The 24,924-nt window shown below is 50.0% G+C and overlaps 2 protein-coding genes across 3 annotated transcripts in view; one reads left to right on the top strand and one right to left on the bottom strand.

Moving 5' to 3' along the window:
- The window catches only part of FLI1 (Fli-1 proto-oncogene, ETS transcription factor), a 90,425-nt gene extending 79,174 nt beyond the window's left edge, over positions 1 to 11,251 (top strand). For both annotated transcript variants that reach the window (XM_071449477.1, XM_071449478.1), the window contains 3 exons: positions 5,961 to 6,023; positions 7,672 to 7,719; positions 8,711 to 11,251. In XM_071449477.1, the coding sequence (XP_071305578.1) occupies positions 5,961 to 6,023; positions 7,672 to 7,719; positions 8,711 to 9,240 (641 nt within the window). In that variant the 3' untranslated portion in view covers positions 9,241 to 11,251. The remainder of the gene's footprint in view (positions 1 to 5,960; positions 6,024 to 7,671; positions 7,720 to 8,710) is intronic.
- Positions 11,252 to 22,828: 11,577 nt separating this feature from the next.
- On the bottom strand, positions 22,829 to 23,944 carry KCNJ1 (potassium inwardly rectifying channel subfamily J member 1). Its single transcript, XM_071449609.1, has one exon. It carries the CDS (start codon positions 23,942 to 23,944, stop codon positions 22,829 to 22,831), a length of 1,116 nt encoding a protein of 371 aa, XP_071305710.1.
- Positions 23,945 to 24,924: the final 980 nt, after the last annotated feature.

Genomic DNA, 24,924 nt, shown 5'->3' with positions numbered 1-24,924 from the left:
TGGGACCTTTCCAAGGCACCAGGGAGGTGCCACCACTCCCAGCCTCACCTGGGCAGGAGAGGGCCTGGGGCTCTGTGCCCTCCTCTCTCCCCATAAAGGGGCTGCTACAAAATAGACCCCAAGGGACCACTTGGAATAATGACAGGTCTGCACCCCCAGGACACCCGGCTCTGCTTTCCCCATTTAGGGAAGATAATTTTAAATTCCAGCCACCAGGCCAGGGACCTTTCTTCCTCCTGAAGCAGGAGGACTCCTTGCAAAACCCAGCCTGTGTTGTGCATGGAGAGTCCATGGCCCAAACCTGGCATGCAGCAGGAACTGTTCTGGGGTGACCTGACTCACCTGGACTGGAGCATGGGTACTTCCAGGCAGGACTTGGCCTTAGGGATTTCAGTGAAGCAGATCAGGAGAAGGGGAAAGAGAAGGCTGCAAATCTGAAGTGGGCCATGAGATCCACAAGATTCTCCAGGTACCTGAGCCTCCTTTCTCTCACTCCCTATAAACTGGTTGCCACAAAGTGACCACTTGGCCACATCACAAGTCTGGATCCCCCAGGGCACCTGGGTCTGCCTTTCCCCTGTCTCCCTTCCTGGCTCTGTCTCCATGGCTTAGGAGAAGCCCCTTCCCACCCTCCAGCTGCTGAATTCCATTGGAGGTGCCAGCTCCAGAGATTCCTGGGCTCTCCATCCCTTCCCAGTCTTGCCTGTAGTGCCAGCATGGGTGGCATTCCAAATAAGATTCCCCTGTAGTTCCCATAAAGCATTTAGTCCATAAATGACCCAGCCCCACTGTATCCATCCTAGAAACAGAAAGGCCTAAGAAATGTGGCTGTTCCAGGCCCCAAGCTCGCTGTTCTCCTGGAAAGCCTCATCAGGCTGGTAGCACAAAGTGGTGCCTGACTCAGGCTGACTGAGAAAGCTCCTCAGAGGGAGCAGGATGAAGGGGCTGTCAGCACTTCCCAGCAGCTCAGGAAGCTCAGGCACTGTGAGCCCATTGTTCACTGAACCCCCCTCCCCTCCTCTCTGTCCCAAACTCTCAGATTTATAAAACACCAGGGTTGGGGTTTTTTGGGTTTTTTTGAAGTTTATCAGCGAAGGTTTGCTCCCTAATACATCATATCTCAAACACAGACTCCCTGAGGCCTTGCTCACTGGGCTGCACTCAGGCTGACAGCACCGACAGGGATTTGGGATGGTGGTGTGGGAATCCACCTGGGGGTTTTCAGGCTGGTTTCCTGGGAAGGGAGTCTGTGTGTCTGTCCATCTGCCCCCAGCTATATCTATCAATCTGTTCAGACTAAATATGCCCCAGAGGTGCTGGGAGGGGACCCAGCTCCGGGGGAGACAGGGGCTGTCTGGAGAGCTGAGCACAGAGTGCCAGGGGAGCAGCCGAGGCAGATTTGGGGTGAGAGAGTAGAGAGCAAGGCTAAAAGGGCCCAGAGAGCAGGGCTGCAGCCTGCCCCCCACAGCCTGATCCTGGGGAAGGCAGTGCATCTGGAAAAGGCAGCTAAAGCCTGCAGAAAGTGCATTTATGCCTGGGAATAAATAAAATGATATTTAACCTTCTTGCCAGGCGCGCTGTGAGTGCGAATGTTTGCAAAGCTGTGAGATCCTCGCTTGAAAGCTGCTGTGAAAGTGCAAAGCATTATTAATATCCTTTACCTTCCTCCTAATAGACTGAGCATTCATGCTGGGGAATTTCTGGACATAAACCAGACAGCTGCAGAATGACAGTTCTTGAAAGCATCTATGATTTATTTTCTGCTCTTTAATTCCATTTTGTATTGAACACACATTTGTCATAGGGCTCTTGTTCCACAGGGCCTTTTAAGTCTAAACCAGACTCAGGGACCTGATCCTTTCTGGGATAAATTTGCCCCACTTCACTGTAGCCATTTGCTGATTTACACCAGGAGAGAACCCCAGTCCAAGTCTTTTAATTGAATTTCCATCCCATGGCAAGTTTTGGTGTAAAATCCGAATGGTTTAAATGACAGATAAGACTATTCCTGTCACTGGCTGGCTGCAGTTCTGTAGATCTCTTCGAGCCACTGGGCGTCAGGTCCTGGGAATGATCCTGTTTTTGCAGGAACCTGCAAAAGTCTGGAGGGGTTCCCTGGCTCTGCCTTTCCCATTTTGCTTTAAACACATTCAGCTTTCGAGCCTGGGCCTGGAAGCCAGGAGGGCTGTTGTGGTTCTTTCACGTTGCAGAGATTTTTGTGAAATAAAAATAGCTTCCTGCATTTGGATTTTTCTTTTTTTTTTTTTTTTTGAGGGGGATAGAAAGAGTTGGAAACTTACAGTAGCTGAGTGCACACGGTGTTTCAACAGCAGGGTTAATTATCATATTTAACCCTTCTTATTATGGCCAAGTCACACTCAGGGTTGAATCTCATCCTACAACACAAGGCTGCCCCTATACATCTCCACACTTTGCTCCATAATCCATATTTATAGAGGAAAAACTGAGGCATTGGGGCTCAGTCAGCCTGAATTAAACCTGAGGAGGAGGAGGAAAAGGAAAAGGAGGAAGAGCATCTCTCCAAATCATGGCCTATTTATTTACCCAAAACATGCTGATGACTCTGGATCAAGCAACCCCTTGCAGCAGTTGATTCCCTTGAGTCAATGATCTGGCCCCCAAAAAATCAGAGAAAACTGAAAATTTTCAGTGAGTTCCACTACTTTTTGGGAAGGAAACATTTCCCTATTTTGAAAAGGTTTTTTCTTTTGGAAAAAGAATTGCTGCCTTCCTTTAACAGATCATCATATGGCATTTCCATTAATGTTACATTATAGAACTGTTTATGGATTGAACAAACCAAAATGTCCGTTAACATCTCAGTTGCTGGACATTGCTGGGGGTTTTGCTTTTCTCAGTGCAGAACTTGGGTTTTCCAAAGCGTTTCCCCAAACATGGCTCTGATAGCTGTGTTGTAATACCTCAGAGGGATGTCCCAGGGGAGCAGGGGACTCAGAGCTGGCTGCAGGGAGGAGATGGGAAAGGCAGGGCCTGCCCCAGAACCCTCCCTGCTCTCCAGCCCTTGGCCACTGGGAGAGCTCTGTCCCACTGGGATCCACTGGGATTGCAGCCAGGAAACCCCCCCTGCAAACAGCCCCTGGTGTGGAGCAGGGACAGCTGCTGGCACTGTCCAGGGCAGGGACAGCCCTGCTGCTGCTTGTGGGGCCATGGGAACAGGGACAGCCATCTGGGATCTGGAATGGAGACTTGGATCTGGAATGGGGACAGGGATCCCTAATGGGGACTGAGATCCTGAATGGGGACTTGGATCTGGAATGGGGACAGGGATCCCTAATGGGGACTGAGATCCTGAATGGGGACTTGGATCTGGAATGGGGACAGGGATCCTGAATGGGGACAGGGATCCCTAATGGGGACTGAGATCCTGAATGGGGACTTGGATCTGGAATGGGGACAGGGATCCTGAATGGGGACAGGGATCTGGAATGGGGACTTGGATCTGGAATGGGGACAGGGATCCTGAATGGGGACAGGGATCCCTAATGGGGACTGAGATCCTGAATGGGGACAGGGATCTGGAACGGGGCAGGGATCTGGAATGGGGCAGGGATTCTGAATGGGAACTGGGATCTGGAATGGGGGCAGGGATCAGGAATGGGGACTGGGATCCAGAATGGGACAGGGATATGGAATGGGGACTGGGATCCTGAATGGGGACAGGGATCCTGAATGGGGACAGGGATCTGGAATAGGACAAGGATCTGGAATGGGACAGGGATCCCTAATGGGGACAGGGATCCCTTTTTGGGACCGGGTCTCCCTGCTGGAACAGTGTAGATGAAGCTGTCACCTCCCTCTCCCCGAGCTGTCCCATCCCACTCTTTGTCCCAGCTGAAACCACAGTGGTTTGTTTTCCAGTCTGATCTATTTGCAGTGGGGTTTGTGGTTTCTGCAAAAAGGGAAAAAAACAAACAAGTAAAATAAAAATAAAAACAGGCAGATTACATGAGCTCTGTTTTCCCCCATTCCTCTCTCTTCCCTCCTCCTCTGGCTCCCCCCCTCCCCTCTCCCGTCCCTCTGTGTTTTCCTTTCCATGCCAATAACTGCAAGGCTGTAATTTCAAAGCCTCAGCGGCTTTCCCAGCGCTGGAGGAATGTGCCAGTGCCTGGGATGGATCCCCAGGGAGCTGCACAGCCCCACAGGCAGGAGGTGCTGGGCAGAGGGGCACTTGGGATGTCCCTGGAGGATGCCCCTGGGGGGTGCTTTCCCCCTTTTGCATCTCCTTGAAACAGACTCCTTATTGTCACCTCAAATCCTCAGCCTCCCCAGGTTTAAAATCTGAATTTAATTTCTGTGAAATAGGAACAGGGTTCATCTCCTCCTCCTCCTCCTCCTCTGCCTGTGGTCTTGGGATGAGAGAAAGGGGTCTCCTATAGGCTGGGATGGGTCACACTGAATTCCACTGAGTGCAGGGACAGCACTTCATGGTCAGAATGTGTCAGGCTTGGGAATTGCCCAAAGAGCCCCGTTGCTGCATTTACAGCCCTATTTACACTTCTGTGAGGGGCTGGGGGAGCATTGGAGGTGTGGGAGAGGAAAAGAGCACAGCCCTACAGAAGTCAAGCCAGCTGGGACCATGAAGCAAAGCCAGAGTCTTACAAGTTTTTTTTTCTAGGAAAAGTTCTTTTCAAGCCCTGTGTGCCTGTTGTCTTTTGTTGTTAGATCCTTCCTAGGATGCAGTCAGGAGAGCAGGATGGGGCAGTAATGGCAATTCTGGCCTCTCCAAAAGTAAATTGTCCCAGTGGGAATCACAAACTGTGCAATGGATGGTTAAAATGAGACCTGGGCACAGCTGGCCTGTGTCAGAGGGGCAGAAGATTTGGGGACAGATAAGAGGTAGAACTGGGGACAGATAAGAAGTAGAATGATGTTATGGACAGATTAAAATTGTAGGGTTTGGTTAAGGGGCCAGGAGCAAATCCTCTGCATAGACACCCTGGTAATCATGGGCCTGTGATGGTTTTAGGGACAGATCTGCACATTCTGAGAGCTTCTGGCCACTTTGCAGAAAGGCAAAGTCCAGCAGGCAGGTGGGGCCCCTCTGCTCCAGCCCTGCTCACACCCAGCTCTTCTTCTTGCTGGGTTTAGGGTGCCTTGGATTCCAATAGGGAGGTGTAGTGGTTTTGGTTTGATTTGATTTGAATTTTGATTTTTTATTTCTGGACATCCCAGACCAATTCTTTGTCCCTAAAATCCGTGTTGCAGCTGGCCCAGCCTGCTGGCTCTGGGCCACTGTCCCCTGTCCCCTGTGCCACTGCTGGGGCTTCTCCCTGGGCAGGGTGGGCACTTCTGACCCTCAGCAAGGTTCTCCTGCTCTAAATCCATGTGGCAGCAGCTGGCAGAGTCCCCTCCCTTTCTCGGCAGCTTCCTGAGCTGTGCTCACCCCAAATGTGAGAATAATTCGAGTCACAATTTTCTGTTGTGAGAAATTATACAAAGAGGAGGAGCAATCTTCCTCTTGAAGGGATTTGTGCAAATCACCATGATATTATCAACTAAATGTTTGATAAACCCTAATTTTTTTGCCTAAAAAAATGTGAGAAAAGCTCCAGTGTGGAAGGAGGTCAGCATTTGTACATTTAATAATCCAATTTTTTGTTCACAGCATGGATGCAAACTAGATTGGAAGTTCAGTTGCAGTAAAAGACAGAAAATTAATGAAGTATCTACATATTTTCCTTGTCTCACTGACTATTTGACAAATTATAAATATCTATGTAATGCTTTCCTTATTGGTGCATCTTCATTTTATGCCGAAATTTTAAATTTCTAGGGACATCTCTTTATTTTATAGTGCAATCCCCAAAATATCAGCTCTTGGTCTGAGCCTTTCCCTTGCAGTTGCTGTGATTCCTGTGGGATGTGGTTTGTGCTTTGTACCTGTTCTCTGTCCCTATAAACCCCTTCTCTCCTTCCAGGCCCTCCTGTTGCAGGGACACAAAATGTGAATAAGACAACGGAGCAGCAGCGGCCCCAGCCAGGTGAGAGTGGGGACCTTGGGCTGGGGGAGCAGGGACAGGCAGGGACAGGCAGGGGAGGGCTCAGGAGGGGCTGGGCTGTGCCAGCAGCTGTCCCCAAGGGGCTCTGTTGGGGAAGATGAAGCAGGAAAGCCTTATCAATATGATTGCCTGGCAAAAGATTTTGAGAATATAGAAACTATAAGCGAGATTGAAATGAAAGCAAGCTTTGAGATATCTCAGCTACTGAACAACTGGAAAACAATGGTGTGGATGGCTGAAGGTGATCCCCTTTTGATGGAACAACACCCTCTGCTTGCAGACAGGCCCAAGGGTCAGAGCAGACCCTACAGCTTGGCAGAAGGGGCCCAAAGAGGAGGTTTTAGGGTTTAAAATGTAACACAGCATGGTAATGTAATGATTCTTATAGGCTGTATGTAGATGCTATAGGATTTGTATCTTGTACTAGATTGGTTACTGAGAATTAGAATGTTCAGCACAGAAGAAGATTTATGGTATTGTAATGGGAACCTTGCTCTCTTTTACTCTTCCTCACTCTCCCATCCTCTTTATCACACTCTTGCCTTCTCTCTCTTCCCCTCTCTCTCCCTGTTTGGGGCCTGCTCTGAGCTGTGGCTGGCAGCTCCCAGCAGGGCCCTGCACCAGGCCCTTTGCAATGAGCCCCAGGTTCCAAGGCCTGGCTGCAGAGATCTCTGCTCTCTGTCTGTCCCTCCAGTCCCACCCCCGTCACTCCTGCAGGGCTCTGTGCCCGCTCTGCCCCTGCCCACCCTGGGCCAGCATCTGCAGGGTCCCCTTGGAGCATCCCAGCCTGTCCCATCCCAGCAGGGCTTTCCCTGCCCAGAGCAGCCTCTGGGCAGAGCAGGGGTGTTCCTGCTGCCTCCCCACCCTCCCTGCCCGCCACAGCTGCTCCCCATCCCCTTCCTCTGCTCCGGGTTTGGTGCTCTTGGAACCTGTTCAATCCCCCAGCAAACTGCAGATCCAAATCACCACAACCAGAGAGAGGCAGAGCACAAGTGTAGAGATTAGGGCTGAGGAGGCCCCACAGAAAGGGAAGGAATTCATTCCTAATAAATGCTTTGTGGGGTTTTCAAGAACCACTCAGCCTTGGTGGAGCCAGCCACAAACTCCTGTTACTCTCATCTCTCTAATGCTGTGTTTGCTTCACAAAGAGAGACTTGGGTGAACATTTCCTGCCCTCCCAGGGCTGCAAGCTCAGCTGCTAACCAGTGAATCTGAAAATCTCATCTGCTCTCTTTTTTCATTGAGCTTTTTTTTTGTTAGGAGAAATATTTTGCTTCTGCTTTGTGGCTGTTCTCCTGTCACACAGGCTTTTTTCCACGTTTGATGTGCTCTGGTTGCTGCACAGTGCAGGGTATGTCCAAGATGATCCCAGACTGCAAAAGCAGGCAGGTCTGAGAGCAGTGCCAGGAACTGTGGCTGTGCCATTTTGGATGGCAGAAATACCTGGTGGTTGTTTGCTAAGAAAGAAAGAAGGAGCACTTCCAGGCCCTGGGAGAAGGGACAGAAGGAGTAAAGAAAGAAAATGAAAGTTTGGTTTCTAAAACAAACATTATGACCTGGAGTTTCTTTTTGATTAAACATCCTTTAAATTTTCTTGGGTGATTTTTTTTTTCTTTATTTTATTTTTTAGATCCCTACCAAATCCTGGGGCCTACCAGCAGCCGTCTTGCCAATCCAGGTGAGTTCATTTTACATTTCAGACCCCCCTTACCAAAGAGGAATTTTCCTTTGGATCTGCTGCTCCAGCCTGCACTGGGGGAGCAGCTGCTGCCCCTGCACCCCTGGGGGGACCTGTGAGAGCCACTGAACTCGGCAGCTGTGACGTCACAAGGGCTTTTGCCAAAATCCTTACAGAAAAGTGAGGAAAATGGTGCAACAACATCTCTGTTGGGACAAAATCCCCATCCTGGATGTTCTGATCCAAACCCAGCAATTCCTGAGAAGAGTTTTATAGGGGGGTTAAGTGCTGGTCTCTCAGATTTGCAGTACAAATTAATTTTTTCACTGCCTGCTGTGGGTTACAGGAAGAAAGGCAGAAAACATCTCTGAAAGTGACAGTGTAACTGTCCCTAGCACATCATCTACAGTAAATAATCCCTGATTTTAGGGAGTAAGTAATTTGCCTGGAGCAAATCCTGCTCAAACTAACCAAACTTGTACACATGGGATGCCTGTAAGGAAGCATCCTCCTAAGGCTCTTAACTTACCCTTAACTACTTGTACAACTACACTGAGTAAAACCAGGAGTCATCTGGGGAACAAATCATCCCGTGTAACTCAGATCACCCCCTGGAAAGAGAGCTGGAGGTATCCAAAACAATCTCCATGGCAAACAGGGAGCAGTGCAGGGGTGAAGTACACTGTGCTGGGCAGTCAGTGAAAACTCTGCAGAGCAGTGTCCTCACAGAAAGCCCTGTTTATGAATAGCCCGAGGATTTTAAGGCCAAAGGCAACCATTATGAAATGTAGTGTGACCTCAGGCCCAGGCCCAGAACAAAGGGCTGAGTAACTTGTTTGCTGGGAACAGCTTATCCCCTGCTAGGGCCGCCTTTCCAAGGCCCGGAGGAGCAGTTCCCAGTCGAGATCGAGATAGCCCTTCTGTTTCCTGCCTTTGTGTGTGCCTGAGCAGGAAGGCCCGAGTCATTTCCTTTGCCCTGCTGTGTCTGCAGGGAGCGGGCAGATCCAGCTGTGGCAGTTCCTGCTGGAGCTGCTGTCGGACAGCTCCAACGCCAGCTGCATCACCTGGGAGGGCACCAACGGCGAGTTCAAGATGACGGACCCCGACGAGGTGGCGCGGCGCTGGGGCGAGAGGAAGAGCAAACCCAACATGAATTACGACAAGCTGAGCCGGGCGCTGCGCTACTACTACGACAAGAACATTATGACCAAGGTGCACGGCAAGCGCTACGCCTACAAATTTGACTTTCACGGCATCGCCCAGGCCCTGCAGCCCCACCCCACCGAGTCCTCCATGTACAAGTACCCCTCGGATCTGTCCTACATGCCGTCCTACCATGCCCACCAGCAGAAGGTGAACTTTGTTCCCCCACACCCCTCCTCCATGCCTGTCACATCATCCAGTTTCTTTGGAGCGGCCTCCCCCTATTGGACCTCCCCTGCAGGAAGCATTTACCCCAACCCCAACGTGCCCCGCCACCCCAACGCCCACGTCACACCGCACTTGGGCAGCTATTACTAAATGCTTTGATCTGCCAGTGGCCTTGAGCAGTCTGTTCGGACTTTTTCTTTAATCCTGGGATTTGTATGGTTTTTGGGGGGACCCTTAATGGATAATTGTGGCCTTTCTGGGGAAGAATTAAAACTGGATATCTGTTATTCCTGGACCAAACCTTTTACTTTTGTAACTTTGCCTCTTGTGTCTTGAACTGAGAGATGGAAGCTCCTGTGGGCCAGTACTCTGCATTTTCCTTGGGGTTTAAGGCTTGTGTCCTCTGTAGGAAGTGACAGTGAAGATGGTTCACCATTCCCTGGAATGATTACTAGCTTTTGGATGAGAGCAATTGTTAAGGATTCAAAGGCTTTTGACAAGGCATAGATCCAGCAGTGGGTCGTAGGAAAGGATGACCACAATGGGGTTTTTCTCACTGGCCATTTGACCATTCAGTGGAGGACATTGGGCTGCAGGGAACCACAACTGGAATCTTAGCTCTAAGGCAGAGGAGGAGTTTCATCCAACTGGAAATTAAATATATATATATATATATTCATATATATATATGTACATGTATATTTTAAGAAGTAAAGGGCATTGAAGGAACTTTTCTAAAGTACAACTTCATTTGACTGTGTGTGAACTCAGCAAGCAGCAGAAACCTGAACAAAGCATAAGGCAAAGTCAAGCACAGACATTCCTGGGAACAGAAGGGAAGTGAATAAACGACAGCAGGTCCCTGGCTCCGCCCGAGCCGCGGGCTCTGGAAGCACCGATTCGCGAACGCTGTGCGTTTGTCAGACCGTCAAACCATGGGTCAACAAACCAGAAGGCAAATTACTGTATAAATTATGAAGAGTTATTTTTCCCTATATCTCACAGTTTTAAAAGAAAGAGTAAATAAAACGAGTTGACCTCGGTCACAAATGCAGGTTTGTTTTTTACTATCAGCTCAGTTGTTTTTTGTTTATTTTTTTAATGTAATTTGTACATCTTTTCAATCTGTACATTTGGGCTTTAGCTTTGTACTTTTTGCTAAAAAAAAATAAAAAATAAGACACGAGTAATGTATCTGTTGGAGATAGGCTTAGTCCTGCAATTGGATCCATGACTGACCCCCAAAGTGGCCAGAAACCCTCCAGATTGCCCTGGGTTTGTCTAGAGGAGAGGATTTTCTGTATTAGTCTGTTGTAGCTGTCTGCAAATTAACTCCACTTACTCCCATGTTTGCATTGAGGCTGATTGAAAACAGGCCCAACATCTCAAGGCAACCATTGCAATGTTCTGTGATCGCTTTTCACCCAAATCCTGAACTTTGGGAAGATCTTAACCACTTCATAGATAAAACGACCAAATATTCCTTTTTTTGACAGCTTCTGCTGGGGGGTTCTGTGGAAATCCGACCCCTTCCAGAACGCTGAGCCATCCCCAGCTTTGCAGATGTGAATGTGACGCTGCACAAGCAGCGGTTTGGTGCCATAAACAGAGGGTAAACCACAAGCGTTTGGGGTTTGGAACAGATGTCTGGGGGGTGAGATTTCCATGTACAACCCATTAGCTGACTTGTATTAAGTGGCAGCCAATTAACAGGATCACAACTATCTAGTCTAGACCAACCCCCGGGACTCTGTGGGGGCGGGATTTGGTCCATGTGCATCCCATTGCAGGAGGGGAGTCTGAAACCAGAGCATTGGAGTCTGCTCAGAACATTAAATACAAGCACTGATGCCATTATTTAACAAAGTGGGAAGAGAAGATCAAGCTAATTCAGTTAGGTCTTAGTGCTTTTGGGGTGTTTTTAAGCAACATTTCTGCAATAATCGCAAAATTTAAGTATGAAGAAACTACCCATGGAAATGGGGCTTTTGCTACTATATATATGCAATGTACTTTTTGGATATTAAAATATATATAATTTTGCAAGCTATCTTGGTGGGTTGTTTTTTTTTAAAATGTATTAATGTTACAATGAAACAGTTGTATGAAGAAGACGATGTAAAAAAAAAGTGACAAAATAAATGGTGGTTTTCTTCTCTAAGGCATCAAATTGTCCCACTCTCTCCCTCCCCTCTCACACTTGCATGCACTTGAAATTAAATTTAGCTAAAAAGAGAAAGAAAGCAACTCCACAGTAGTGGCAACCCATCCTGATCCCTGTAGTATTGACTGCTCATTCCAGAAAATTGTTGCCAGAGATGGTCAGACTGGATTTGGTTGTTGAAGGGATTAGAACCCAGGCTCTGGCTTTTGTCCATGGAGAGACAGAGAAAGTGGGAGGGCAGCCAGAGCTCAGAAGCTGAGGTGTCAATGTGGCTCTTGGGGTGCCCCAGGGCCCCCCAGGAATGTCAGTGTGTGCCCAGCCTGCTCCTGTTTCCCACCTATCCCCAAACCCCAGGGAGAGCCAGTGCTCCACAGCATTCCTGAGGTGGAGGCTGCAAAAACAAGCTCTGCCAAGGAATCTTCTGATTGTGGATAAAGGTCAGGCTGAGGCACTTCCTGCACTTTTGCACGGTGGTCCTGAGAGATATCTGGAGCTCCTGCAGACCTGATAAAGCCTTGGGAAGGCAGGGCTGCACAAGCACAGCACTTCCTTCCTGCACACAACCTTTTGTTGCTGAGCACCGGGACAAAGCTTGATTGGCTCGGGAAAAGGGCCACTTCCAGCACCCCAGAGCTTCTCCCTCTCTGGATTCCAACAGAGTTGCTCAATTTAGTCACAAGAGCGAGTGGTTTGTTGCTTATCTCCGTTGTTTTCCACTGCAGCACCAGCGAGATTAATTCTGGCTGTGCAGCATCAGTGGAAATATCAAGTATTTTATTTGAATACCATGTCCTGCCCGCCTGCCAGTAATAGGAAAATCAGAAGATGAGATTGCACAAAAGCATCTAAAGGCAGAATCTGAAGGTTATCAGAGTGCAAAGATGTCCCTCATGGCAAAATTTGGCCAGTATGAACCTTGGGGGGAAAAAAAAAGAAATTTGAAAATAACCAACAATTTAAGAAGCATCTGGTTCTGGGCTGCCCAGTGTGTTAAAGGAGCCCTCCTGAGATGGGAGGGGATCAGCAGCATCCCAGCTCAGGTCTTCTCTGCCTCCTTTCATTAGGAGGATTAATGAAATGCCCTTCCCTTTGGGCATTGCTGGCATTAATCCTTTCTAAATATTAGTATTCACTAATATTTATCTTTAGATATTATTTTTTTCCTAGTATTTGCTAATATTTAGCTCTAGACAGATATTGCCACCTACTCCAGACATTCCCAAGGAATCCAGAGATCTTAGAGCAAGGAGATCTCCCCCCAGAGTGCCAGACAGCCTCACACTGCTGGGGCACTTCCCAGGCACCTTTTAGAGCATTTTCATAAGATCTCAATAATTTACATTCCTCACCCAGAGAAAGAGTAATAAGACAGAGATTGGTAATTTGTACCCCTCAAAATCAGCCTGGCTTTTCCACTTTGGAAGCTGCAGGGATGGGAAAGGGGGATCTGCCCTCCCAGCCCCAGTTCCTGGGCACAGTGGGACAAGGTGAACAAGGAATTTGACAGCCCTAAAGCTACTCTCTGCTTTTCCCAGGAGGACAAGGCAGATTGAATTCAAGTATTTCAGGCTTAAATCAGAAAGTTTACCAGGCAGATGGTTGGGATCACTTGGCTGTGAGCTGGGAGTCAGAGGGGCAGCAGAAAACCTTCCCTGGATTGATCTTCAGGACTCAGAGCTCCCCAGGAAACCCAGCTCCCAGTGCACTCAGGGTGAATTCTGCTGCTGATTTCCAGGGATCTGGTATTTCCACAGGATTTCTGTTCCACCAGCTTCAAACCCTGAATGGGATCTAATCAGACATTTCAAACTGGAATTAACTCTACATTCCTCATCTATAGAGAGTGCAGCCTGTACATGGAGTAGAGTCAGCGATGCCTTTACAGGCTCAGAGCTCTGGCTCTCCTGGCTGGATCTCGGTGTTGCTTTTCTCTGTTTGAGCTGGTCCTGCCCCTGTGTGTGTGAATTCTTCTGCTTAATTACAGCCAGCAGGTTTAGAACCTGCTTTGAACTGGATTTTGAAGCTTTTAAACCTCACTGGAAGAAGGAGCTCCCAGCTTAAGCACTTGTTTGATGCTCTAAACTAGGGGATAAGAAATCCTTTCAGAGCCAAGCACCTGAGATCACTCCTGTCCAGAACCCCTGAGATCACTCCTGTCCAAAATCCCTGAGATCACTCCTGTCCAGAACCCCTGAGATCACTCCTGTCCAAAATCCCTGAGATCACTCCTGTCCAGAATCCCTGAATGCCAGAACCCATGTCCTGTGCACACTGGTGCCTTCCTGCTTTATATACCTAAAAATTGTATTTTAGCCCTGAGGATGAACTTCCAAACAGCTGCAGATTTCTAACAGATTACTGTAGCAAAGGAGAGGGATTTCCCTGTGCCAGGACAGGGGAGAGGGATTTCCCTGTCCAAGACCTTCCCTTAGTAAAGACAAAGACAGATTTCTCATACTCATGCTCAACAAGTACATTCCAGTCCAAATGAGACATTAATTATGAGGGAAATCTGCCATAACTTCTGTTGATGTAAATATTTAATGTGAGGCCAGAGTTGCCCAGCAGTGCTCCATCCATGTCCATGGCAGTGAATGCCTGGGCCTGAAGCTTTGTGCTCAAAGGAGGGATGGACCCAGCTGCTGTTTCCCACCTCTGTGTCACAAGGAAAGAGCCATCAGTCTGTAAATGCTGCATGAAAACAGCCAGCTTCACTTCATTATCCTATTATAATAATAGAGTTTTTACAGGCTGCTTTGCTGTGCTGATCCAGTATTTTTAATAAGTTCTGTGAAATTAGTTGGTGAGACTTCAGCCTGCTGCCTACCCAAGTCTGTTCTCCCACATCAAACCGAGCGTGGCTGCATTTGGTGTTAATTAGAGCTGCAGTCCAGGGGCACGTCAGGGGCTGGCGTTTATGAATTCACTTCAAAGACCTTATTTGTATATTTTTGCACAATACCCAGCATAACACACACATGACAATTTTCATCTGTGAAATCAGAACTTGCTGCAAATAAAGCTCAGACCTTTCTGTCAAATCAGAAAAGAATTGAGAGACCTCTGATTAAGGTCGTGTGGAGAATGACAACACATAATTTAATTTGTGTGTTCTGATTTTTTCCACTTCAGAGGTAGAAATCCCTGCACATGGAGCTCAGATTCTTCTATTATATCAGAATAGAATTAGAGATCCTTGGCAAAAGTCAGCTCTTCAGGCTCCAGGAACAGCAAATAGAGCCCGACACCAAACCCACAGAATGTGAAGACCAGGGAAAGAGCAGTTTTGAGGCCATGACAGCAATGAGCCCCTCAGCCCTGCACCCTACACGGGGGGAGAGCTGCCCCAGGGTCTGCCCTGTGGGGCAGGGGATGGGCACGGCTGGGTGTGCAGCCGGGCACCCACCCCGACCCAGACAATGACTGCAGCAGGAAGGGCTTTGGGCAGGGGAGGTGCCAGGTGAGGGGACTGTGCTGCTCCTAACCCGGGCCAGCACAACAGGATTCCGTCCTGGAGCTCTCATGTGAAGCCACAGTGGTGGAGGAGGATGAGGAGCCTGGGGCTCTGGCAGTTTGGGGCCATTTCACCACCAGAGCTGGCTCCTTCCTTTCCAGGAACTGCTGCAAACTCGTTATTTGCTTTGGCTTCTGCTGAGTTTGTGTCTGCCCGAGCTGTGGAGCCCAGGGCTGGGCTCACCTCCCTGGCTGCTGCTGCTGCTGCGAGGGCCTCGCTCAGCCTGGCACGGTCCCCCCACGGCTGGCAGGGGCACGGCCAGCCCTGGGACACCGGTGTCCCCAATGTCCCCATACTGGGCTGGCAGGGGCACAGCCAGCCTGGCCAGCCCTGGGACACCAGTGTCCCCAGTGTCCCCATACTGGGCTGGCAGGGGCACGGCCAGCCCTGGGACACCGGTGTCCCCAATGTCCCCATACTGGGCTGGCAGGGGCACAGCCAGCCCTGGGACACCGGTGTCCCCAATGTCCCCATACTGGGCTGGCAGGGGCACAGCCAGCCCTGGGACACCGGTGTCCGCAATGTCCCCATACTGGGCTGGCAGGGGCACGGCCAGCCCTGGGACACCAGTGTCCCCAATGTCCCCATACTGGGCTGGCAGGGGCACAGCCAGCCCTGGGACACCGGTGTCCGCAATGTCCCCATACTGGGCTGGCAGGGGCACGGCCAGCCCTGGGACACCAGTGTCCCCAATGTCCCCATACTGGGCTGGCAGGGGCACGGCCAGCCCGGCCAGCCCTGGGACACCAGTGTCCCCAATGTCCCCATACTGGGCTGGCAGGGGCACGGCCACCCCTGGGACACCGGTGTCCCCAATGTCCCCATACTGGGCTGGCAGGGGCACAGCCAGCCCAGCCAGCCCTGGGGCACAGGGTGTGTGTTCCTGGTGTTCCTGGTATTCCTGGTGTTCCCGGTGTCCCCAGCCCAGGCTGGCAGGGACATGGCCAGCCCTGGGGCACAGGATCTGTTCCCGGTGTCCCCAAATAGTGGCTGAAGGGAGTTGTGCTGGAAGCACTGGCAGAGGGCACCTGTAGAAACCTGAACACCTTCTCTGGGTCTCCATCAGGACCCATGTATAATAGATACTCTATCTATCTATTATCTATCTATCTATCTATCTATCTATCAATCATCTATCTATCCATTATATATATACACTTACCACACCCCTGGAAGTGTCCAAGGCCAGGCTGGATGGGGCTTGGAGCAATGTGGGATAGTGCCCATGGCAGGGGGTGGGGTGGGATGAGCTTTAATGTCCCTTCCAACCTAAAGCCCTCTGTGATTCCATATAAATTTATGTATATTTCATAGAACAGTATATATATACATACACATATGATACAATTGTCTGTGTGTATATATAGACACATTTGATACAATTGTGTGTGAGTGTGTATATACCTATTTGATACAATTGTCTGTGTGTATATGTACACAACAATTGTGTGTGTGTGTATGTACACATATTTGATACAATTGTGTGTGTGTGTGTATACACCTATTTGATACAATTGTCTATGTGTATATATAGACACATTTGATACAATTGTGTGTGTGTGTACACATATTTGATATAATTGTGTCTGCGTTTGTATATACACATATCTGATATAAGAGTCTACTGTGGTGTTACAGTAAAACAAATTAAGAAGGGGATTCAGCTTGGGGCAGATGTTTCTGTGGAGGATTTAAACTTCCCTTAATGCTCCATTTCTGGAGGCCCAAGGCTGACAGGGAGCTGAGCAGCTCCCCAAAATCCTCAGGCACCACATTCCAAGCTCTGCTGACCCAGTGGCACCAGCACCCCAACCTTGCTGTGGGAATTTGGGGAGCAGCATCCTTGTCCATGAGGGATAGAGGGGAGCAGGGGGCCTGGAAGGAGGGTGGAAGGAGATGAGCTTTAAGGTCCCTTCCAGCCCAAACCCTCCTGGGACTCTGGGCTGGTTCCATAGCAGTGTTGGGGGAGCTCCAGGCACAGCAGCATGAGGGGATGTGACCTGGGCTTCCAGAACCATCCCAAGGGATGTGATGGCTCTGCAGGCCCTGCCACAGTGACAGTGACTCCTTGGGGGTGGCTCCCTGATGCACCAGGAGCACTTCAGAGCAGGGGGAGCTTCAACTGAGCAGGAGCCTTGGGCACTGCTGTAAACTAACCCAGCGAGGACTCAGGGCTGTCCTGGGGTGCTCTGTGGTGGAATCATGGAATCAGTGAGATTGGAAAAGCCCTCTGAGGTCATGGAATCCAAGCATTAGCCCAGCACCTCTGTGCTGTTGGGTTTTAACAGCTGGGGAAAATGAGGCATAAAGCAGAGAGCCGTGTCTGGTCTAATGTTCCAGAGCACAGTTCCCTATGGGGTGTGGGTCTCTCCAGACCCAACCTCGCCATTCCTGATCCCCCCTCTCTGCGTTGGGTGCAGCAGCAGCCAATGTTTACAGCCCCCAGCCCTCCACTCACACATCAGCTCCGAATTGACTGCCGACAATTCCCAACACTTCTGTGAAGGGGCTGAATACATCCTGCTAGCACGGCCCGTGCCAAAACCGAGCCACTAATGCACTGAACTTCGTGTAATAAAACACGGAACAGTCCCAGTAAATTCTTGCTGTGTTTTTCAAGGCTGCCGCTGTCGCCCTGCGGAGTTTGGGGCTGCGGAGCGGCCGATCCGCAGGTGAGCGCTGCCATCCCGTGGCGGCGGCACAGAAAACACCGCGGCCATCGCTGCATCCCTGCATGCCCGGTGGTCCCGGCATCCCCCATGGTCCCCAACACCCCGTGCTCCCCATCACCCCTGTGCTCCCCAGAATGCCCGTGTTCCCCAGCATCTCCTGTGCTCCCCATCATCCCTGTGCTCCCCAACATCCCTGATAGTCCCCAGGATCCCTGTGCTCCCCATCATCCCTGTGCTCCCCAACATCCCCAAAAGTCGCCAGCATCCCTGTGCTCCCAACATCCCTCTGCTCCCCAATATCCCCTGTGCTCCCCAATATCCCCTGTGCTCCCCAGGATCCCTGTGCTTCCAAACATCCCTGTGTTCCCCAGGATCCTCGATGGTCCCCAGTGTCCCCATGCGGGACATCTCCTGTGCTCCCATCATCCCTGTTCTCCCCAACATCCCTCTGCTCCCCAATATCCCCTGTGCTCCCCAACATCCCCGTGCTCCCCAGGACCCCTGTGCTCCCCAACATCCCCGTTCTCCCCAGGATCCCTGTGCTCCCCAACATCCCCGTGCTCCCCAGGATCCCCGTGCTCCCCAGGACCCCTGTGCTCCCTAGGATCCCTGTGCTCCCCAACATCCCCGTGCTCCCAACATCCCCGTGCTCCCCAGGATCCCTGTGCTCCCCAACATCCCCTGCGCTCCCCAACATCCCCGTGCTCCCCAGGATCCCTGTGCTCCCCAACATCCCCGTGCTCCCCAGGATCCCGACCTGTCTCCATGCTGGGCTGTCACAATGAATGAACCTGGTGATTTTGCACAGCTGGTTGTGATGTGGTTGCCCAGGAGAGCGAGGCCTTAATGCTTTTTTTGCTTAAATTTGGCCAGCAGTGTAAAAAACGGAGACACCAAGTGAGTCTGTCTCATCTCCAGCCTCCCCTCGCTCATCCACCTCCCCTGAGCAGGCAGAATTTATGTGCAGCAGTGAGTTTGTTCAAGTGAAAGTGTCCCCAGGCAGATGCTTCCACCACAGGAATGTCAGCTTGGCCTCAGGAATTATCTTTTGTGTCTATTTGAGCAGCCATGGAGAGAGCTTCAGCCTTCCTCACTCTTGTTCCAGTGATGCTGTCACAGGGTTAAATGTGATTTAGGGCCGTTGCTGGTGCTGTCAGAGGTTCCCCAGGCTGCAGCAGGAGAATTCACCAGAGGATTTAGGAACTTGCACATTTTCCCTCTCTGCTTCCCTCTCTCTGCTCACATTCCTGGCCTGGTGCTGTTTTCTCTCTGCTCCTGTGGGGAACAGGAGCTGGGCCAGCACCACAACCATGGATCAAGGCAGGGGTGATTTTAGGGGGAAGAAACGAGGTGGAAATCCTGGCTGCTCCCAGCAGAATTCCCAAGGGTTTGCCTGGGAGAGGGAAGGGGAAGGGACACCTCAGCTGCCACCACTGGTGTCTTTGCTCCCTGCTGACTGCTTTGTGGTGAGCAGCAGGGTTTCCAGGGAATTGTGTCCAGGCAGGAGCTATCCAGGCATTCTCTGGCAGTCTGTGAGCAGTGTCTGCCACAATCCAGCAGTGCAAGTCAGTGGGAGCATCTGAACAGTGTGCCAGGGGCTTTTGTTATTATTGTTGTTGTTATTATTATTTAGGGGTGTCTTTTCACCAGCTCCTCCCAGAGCATGTGTGCAGACAGCAAACCAGCACATGTCAGTTTACCGAAAGCAGTAATTTTAATTCATGGCCCTTTCTCCAGCAGTCAGCAGGATGCCTTATTCATTTGCCAGCAGGAGGGTAAATCTATTTCAAAATGATTGAAATATTATGCACAGCTTGAATGAGTGTTTAAAATAAATACAGTAGAAGAAACATGTTGTTTGTGAAATGAGAAGATAAATTAAGTTTAGTGCAGACACATTATTCCCAAGCCTGGCTGCTTGGCTTTCCCAGTGAAATCCTTTAGGCCTTAATCCAGCAGGAATGGTCTGGTTTGTTCCCCTGGAGGGCAGGCCTTTCTCCTGAGGCCTTTGCAGGGTATGGAGCAGGCTGGCAGCTCCATGGGGTGTTCCAGTTAGTGGGGAGCCCCAAAGGCAGGAGGGCACCCCAAAGGAGCAGGGACCTGAGCAGAGCTGGAGGAGTGAAGCCCTGCCAGGGTGAAGAGCCCGGCCTTTGTCTTCCACTATCAGCTCTGTGGTTCCCTCCAGCCACTTCTGCTCAGCAAGATTAAATTTATTTTCATCCTCTTAACTGAACTTTCTTTTAATGGCAGCAGGGGTGACAGCCCCCAAAATAGCTTTTCTCTGGAGCGTGTCCCGAGGGGCCTGTCCCCGATAACCTCCTTCCTGGCCGGGCCTTTATCTGCAGGGTGACAAACTGCTCTCCCTGGACAGCCAGAGGAAATTCCACTCATTGTTGTGCTGCTGCTGGGCTCTGCTCAGCTCTATCTCCTGCTGCTGCTGTGGGGCTGCCAGGGCTTCCTGGGGTGACAACCACGGGAGGCTCGCTCTGGGATTCCCAGTGAGCTCCCAGCGTGATCCCGCTCTAAGGGAGCCTGATAGCTCAGCCATGGCCCTGTCAGCTTTGGATCCATCCCCTCGAATCTCCTCTGCTCCTGGATCCCTTCCAGTAACACCAAAATGCACAAAAGAACAGTCACCCTTTCCCTGGGGCAGCTCCCTTTGCTGCAGGCTCCAAGGCCGGTGGGGCTGTCAGCGAGGGAGCAGAGGCAGCCACCCCCACAGGAGATCAGGTGGGGATCAGATCTCAGCACAGGTAACCACCCCCACAGGAGATCAGGTGGGGATCAGATCTCAGCACAGGTAACCACCCCCACAGGGAGATCAGGTGTTTTCTCTTTGAGCTGTGGGAGCACTCCATGCTTCTAGAAATGGAGCAACACCCCCTCATGCTCACACTGCAGAGACAGAGCAAAAGGATCCATCGCTGGGTCAGAAGAACATTGAGGTTCAGGATTTTGAGGAGACTTTCCAGGGGCAGTACCTGGAAGTGCATTGTTTAGGGACCCTCCAGGCTTTGGAGGGTGTCCACCACCTCTTGGGCAGGCATGCAGAGCATTTGATTTCTTTTTCCCACTAGCACTAACATCCCAAACCAGTACTTAAACAGGAATCTTCCCTGACTCCTCATTGCACAGCTGGGTTTGACCTTTCAAATGGATTTGCTATTCTTGTCCAGTGGGGACACTTTTTCTGCTTCTATTAAAGGCATCTTGATGCATCTCCTCTCCCAGGGGTAAGAGGGGCAGCTTGTGAGCCTTGAGCCCTGACAGTCCCATTTTCTGGAGACATTACACCCAGGGAACTGTACAGGAAGCCCTGGGAGGAAATGCAGCAGCAGCTCTGGAAGGATGGAGCAGCCTTTTGGTTCAGACCACTCTGGAACTCTGGACACATCATTTCACTTCCCTTCTCCCTCTGAGATTTCTGTGCATGGCCACTGATTTCTTGATGTTTGTTTTGGGGGATCAAAACTGCCCTTCCAGGCTGATTATATGAGGGGCACTGAGGTGCTGTGGTGATTGGGACTGTAAGGTATTTTTTACACTGTTGATTTGTAAAGTTGCAATGCAGCACAATTAAAATATCAGGCAATATCTGTGAGTTACCTCAAAGGTCTCACTCCTGTTCTCCATTCTCGGTTCTGGCCCTGGTGCAGCCACTGTTGGTAGCTCTGATGTGTGATGAGAGCAGAACTTTGTGTGCTGACCTTTCCATCCAGAGTGGAGAAGGGTGTGACAGTGGTGCACAGAGGAAAGATTGACACAGATGAGAATTGGCTTTTAAAGTGCTTTAGTGACAGAAGTGTTCATACCATTGCTCTCTGTACAATGTCAGTGTTTATGTCCCATGTTACAGATGGCAATGGAGATACAGAGCAGAGTGATTTGTTCTGACCCAAGAGAGGAGCTCACACTACACTGAGACTGGGACCCAAACACTCCTGGTTCCCAGAGTTTGATTTCCATACTCACACTGTGCTCATTTGCAGCACAGCTTTATCTTGTCATCATCTGACCTGCTGAATTCTCCCCTTCTTTTAAAACCACTTAGTCCAGCAGCTTTTAACAGGATTTCCATTTTACCACAGCATTGAAAATTGATGAGTTGAGTTACATCACTGGGAAGAGTTCCCAAAAACTCTTTGGTCTGCCACTAGGACTCTCAGTAACAGAATGAATTAGGGAAAAAAAGCCTGACTGTGAGGAAGTAGAAATTCACTAAAAAGGTGTTGAAGCTTCTTGTTGCATTTATGTCAGAAATCACCCCCAGAAAATGTTCAGCACTCCTCAGCTCCCACTGAGCAGGAGTTGTTTCCTGTAGGGATGCACATTTGATTGTGGGGGGATGAACAGTTTGGAACCAAATCTGAAGCCCAGGAGCCTCCTGGGCTCTGTTTTTGTTTGAACAAGACCTTTGTGCTTCAAAGGAGAAGATAATCTCTGTTTGTATTTGGGATTTTTTGGAAGGATACATTCAGAGCTGGGAATTTCCTCTCTTCTCCCAGTGGAGTGGTTTCTGCCAGGTGTGAAGGAATGAATGTGTTCTCCATCTCCCCACCGTTCTGGAGAGCTGTCTTCAAATGGTTCCCTATTCCCCATCCAGGCAGCTCCTGGGGCAGTGAAGAGCAGCTGAAGGCTGGGACAGTTTGGAATAAGCTGCAAAATTCCTTTTGTCCCAGAGTGGGTCTCTGCTTCTCCTTGGTTTTTCAGTTATCATTTCCATCTGGCTCTTTTTCCCGGAAAGGAGTCAAAGGCTTTCAGAGGGGAGAAGTCACATTTTGGAGATGGAGATGGAGATGCAGCAACTTGGCCCAAGCTCTGTCTTCTCTATTTCCTAGGCTTGTCCCATCCCTTACTGTTCTGTCCTGCAGCTGTACCAGTCCCAAAGAAAGAGGGAAGGAATTGTTCCAGAACATTCAAAGGTGCTCAAGTTCCAGGGCCAGAGACTCTGTTTTCATAGAGGACTTTGGCAACCAGAAAATGTTTTGAGATTTTGGCTCCTAAGTCCTTTAGGTTGCCTTCTGTCTCACCTTTTCACGTTCTCCTTCCAGCAGCTGTTTATCTTTAATGTCCTAAAATTTCTTTCCATTATTCAGGCTTGTTAACACCTTTGCATGCCCCTGAAAACTTCAGTGAGTTGGACATTCCAACATAGCAGCTTCATTAAATGTCCCATGGATATAAAAATATAAATTCTATGAAATATATATAGTGTAGTTAAATAGTGATCACTGGTATGCTGCTCCTCTTTGATTGGAGGCTTTTGAGAAAACAAATGCTGGGTTAGAGCAAACCCAAACCTGTCTTTCTGTTTTGTTTTACTGATTATTTATTAATCCTCTCAAGACTGAATTCTCTCTGAAAACTCTGCCCCACGAATACCTGGCACTACATTTTTGTGTCGCTGGTTTCATTGACTTCAGACAAGACAAAGCCAGGATTGTCATAACCTTTCTTCTCCTTGGCTTTGGCTTCCTTCTCATTGTAGAGACAGAAGGCACAGTGGGGAGTCTCCACGGCCACTGTCTTGCTGAAGTTCTGGAAGTCCACTCTGTATTTCCCTTCTTTGGTCTTGGACACGATGGGAGCGAAGCGGTACCCCCAGAGCACCTCCTCGGGGATGTAGGACGTCCTCACCTGGCAGGTGGCACTGGTGGCCTCCACGGTGCCATCCAAAAACACCACCAGCTCAAAGTCCTGCTGCAGGAGGGTTTCTGCTGCCATGTGGAAGAAGGGGCTGTTCTTGTCTATGATGTGGTAAATGGTGAGGGGCGAGATGAAGAAGAGATTCTCGTTGCCGGCGTCCACCACGAATTCGATGTTGACCTGGTCCAGGATGATGGTCTCCCCCTCGGGGGTGATGGTGGTCCTCAGCAGCTTCCCGTAGATGTGGCTCCCGATCAGCAGGCTCTTGCGGAGGTTGGCCACGCGGATCAGGAGGCAGAGCTTCCCCCCACGCTTGCTGATGACAGCATTCTTGCTGAACGTGATGGTCTTGGCCCGGTTTTTGGACCTGGAGATCTTGGCCAGGATGGCCCCACACATGAAGGAGTTGATGATGACACCCAGGATGGACTGGAAGATGAGCAGGAAGATGGCAGTGGCGCACTGCTCCGTGACACACCTGAAGCCGTACCCAATGGTCACCTGGGTCTCCAGGGAGAAGAGGAAGGCTGAGGTGAGGCCGTTGATGTTCTCCACGCAGGGGGTGTGGTTGATGGAGGGGTTGAACTCGGGCAGGTCTTTGTGGATGTAGGCCACGACGTACCAGAGCAGCCCAAACAGGAACCAGCTGCCCAGGAAGGCCGAGATGAAGATGGTCATCTTGTACCTCCACCTGAGGTCCAGGATGGTTGTCCATATGTCGATCAGGAAGACAAACCTGGACTGCTCCACATTGCCAAATTCGATGTTGCACCTGCCATCCTTGGAGACGAGCCTGGCGCGGCGCCGGCTGCGCTCCCGGAGGTGGCTGGTGAAGCGCTCCCGGAGGTAGCTGAACATCCCCAACAGCTGCTGACAGGGCTCTGCAGGGTGAGAAACAACCACCAGGAGGGTTTAACCTCTGCCTGCAGGCCAGGGGAAACTCTGACACAGGCCCAAGAGCTTGATTAGATCAAAGTTATATAATTTGCATATTTTCCCGCAGTTGGTGGGGAAGAGTTCCAGTAAGCTGGGGAGGAAACTCAAGAGTTCCTTGCCTAAGGAGCATTCCAACAAAAACCAATCATTTAGGCTTGCTCAATAAACTCTGAGCGGTCAAGTGTTAATATTGTCCCGTGCTCAGTTGTGTAAGTGGAGCCTGGAGCAGCTATAACTCCATCATGGGCATGTGTGGGGAAAACTGCCGGGTTTGGAGACCTCTCTGCCTTTAGGAGATGAATCCTGGTCTGTTGATGCAGTTTTCTGTGTATCTTGACATTAGGAGACCCTGGATGAAATGTGAATAGGAAATTTAGGCACAAAGGGGAGCAGATGCAGAAGGCATAATTAAGGCAGACAAACAGTTATTTTTAGCATGGTTAGAGATGGGTTTGGAGGTGTGAAATTCAGACCCTGGAATCACACAAGCATCTCAAATAGGATTATTAAGTGAGAACAAAAGAAAATATGAAACTCCAGCAGGAGAATTTGGGTGTTTGATCATCACAAAGGTGATGCTAAGACTAAGAATGCATTTCTGAACCTGATCCTTTAAAGGAAACTGTATCTCTCTGTCCCTCTTATTTTGTCCTATATGTCCAACCATGTTAACAAGAGGCCCAGGGAATAAGAGTCATTGATGGAGAAAATGCTACAGATGTGTTCAGACTGGAATTTGGATCACCCTACATCTGAAAAATTCCAGTCTTGGAGGTCCTGAGACACACAGGTGTGGGGAGAGGCTGATGCACTGCAGAGCCAGACACTGCCTGGGGTGTTCCTGGGCCATCCTGAGGCCTGATTTTGACCCAAAACTTAGGAGTGTTCTCAGAAATAATTGA

The sequence above is a fragment of the Agelaius tricolor genome, unplaced genomic scaffold (assembly GCF_023055355.1).
Source record: "Agelaius tricolor isolate 1412-34295 unplaced genomic scaffold, bAgeTri1.0.p SCAF_29, whole genome shotgun sequence".
Classification (NCBI taxonomy): Eukaryota; Metazoa; Chordata; class Aves; order Passeriformes; family Icteridae; genus Agelaius; species Agelaius tricolor.
This window is presented reverse-complemented; position numbering and strand designations above follow the sequence as displayed.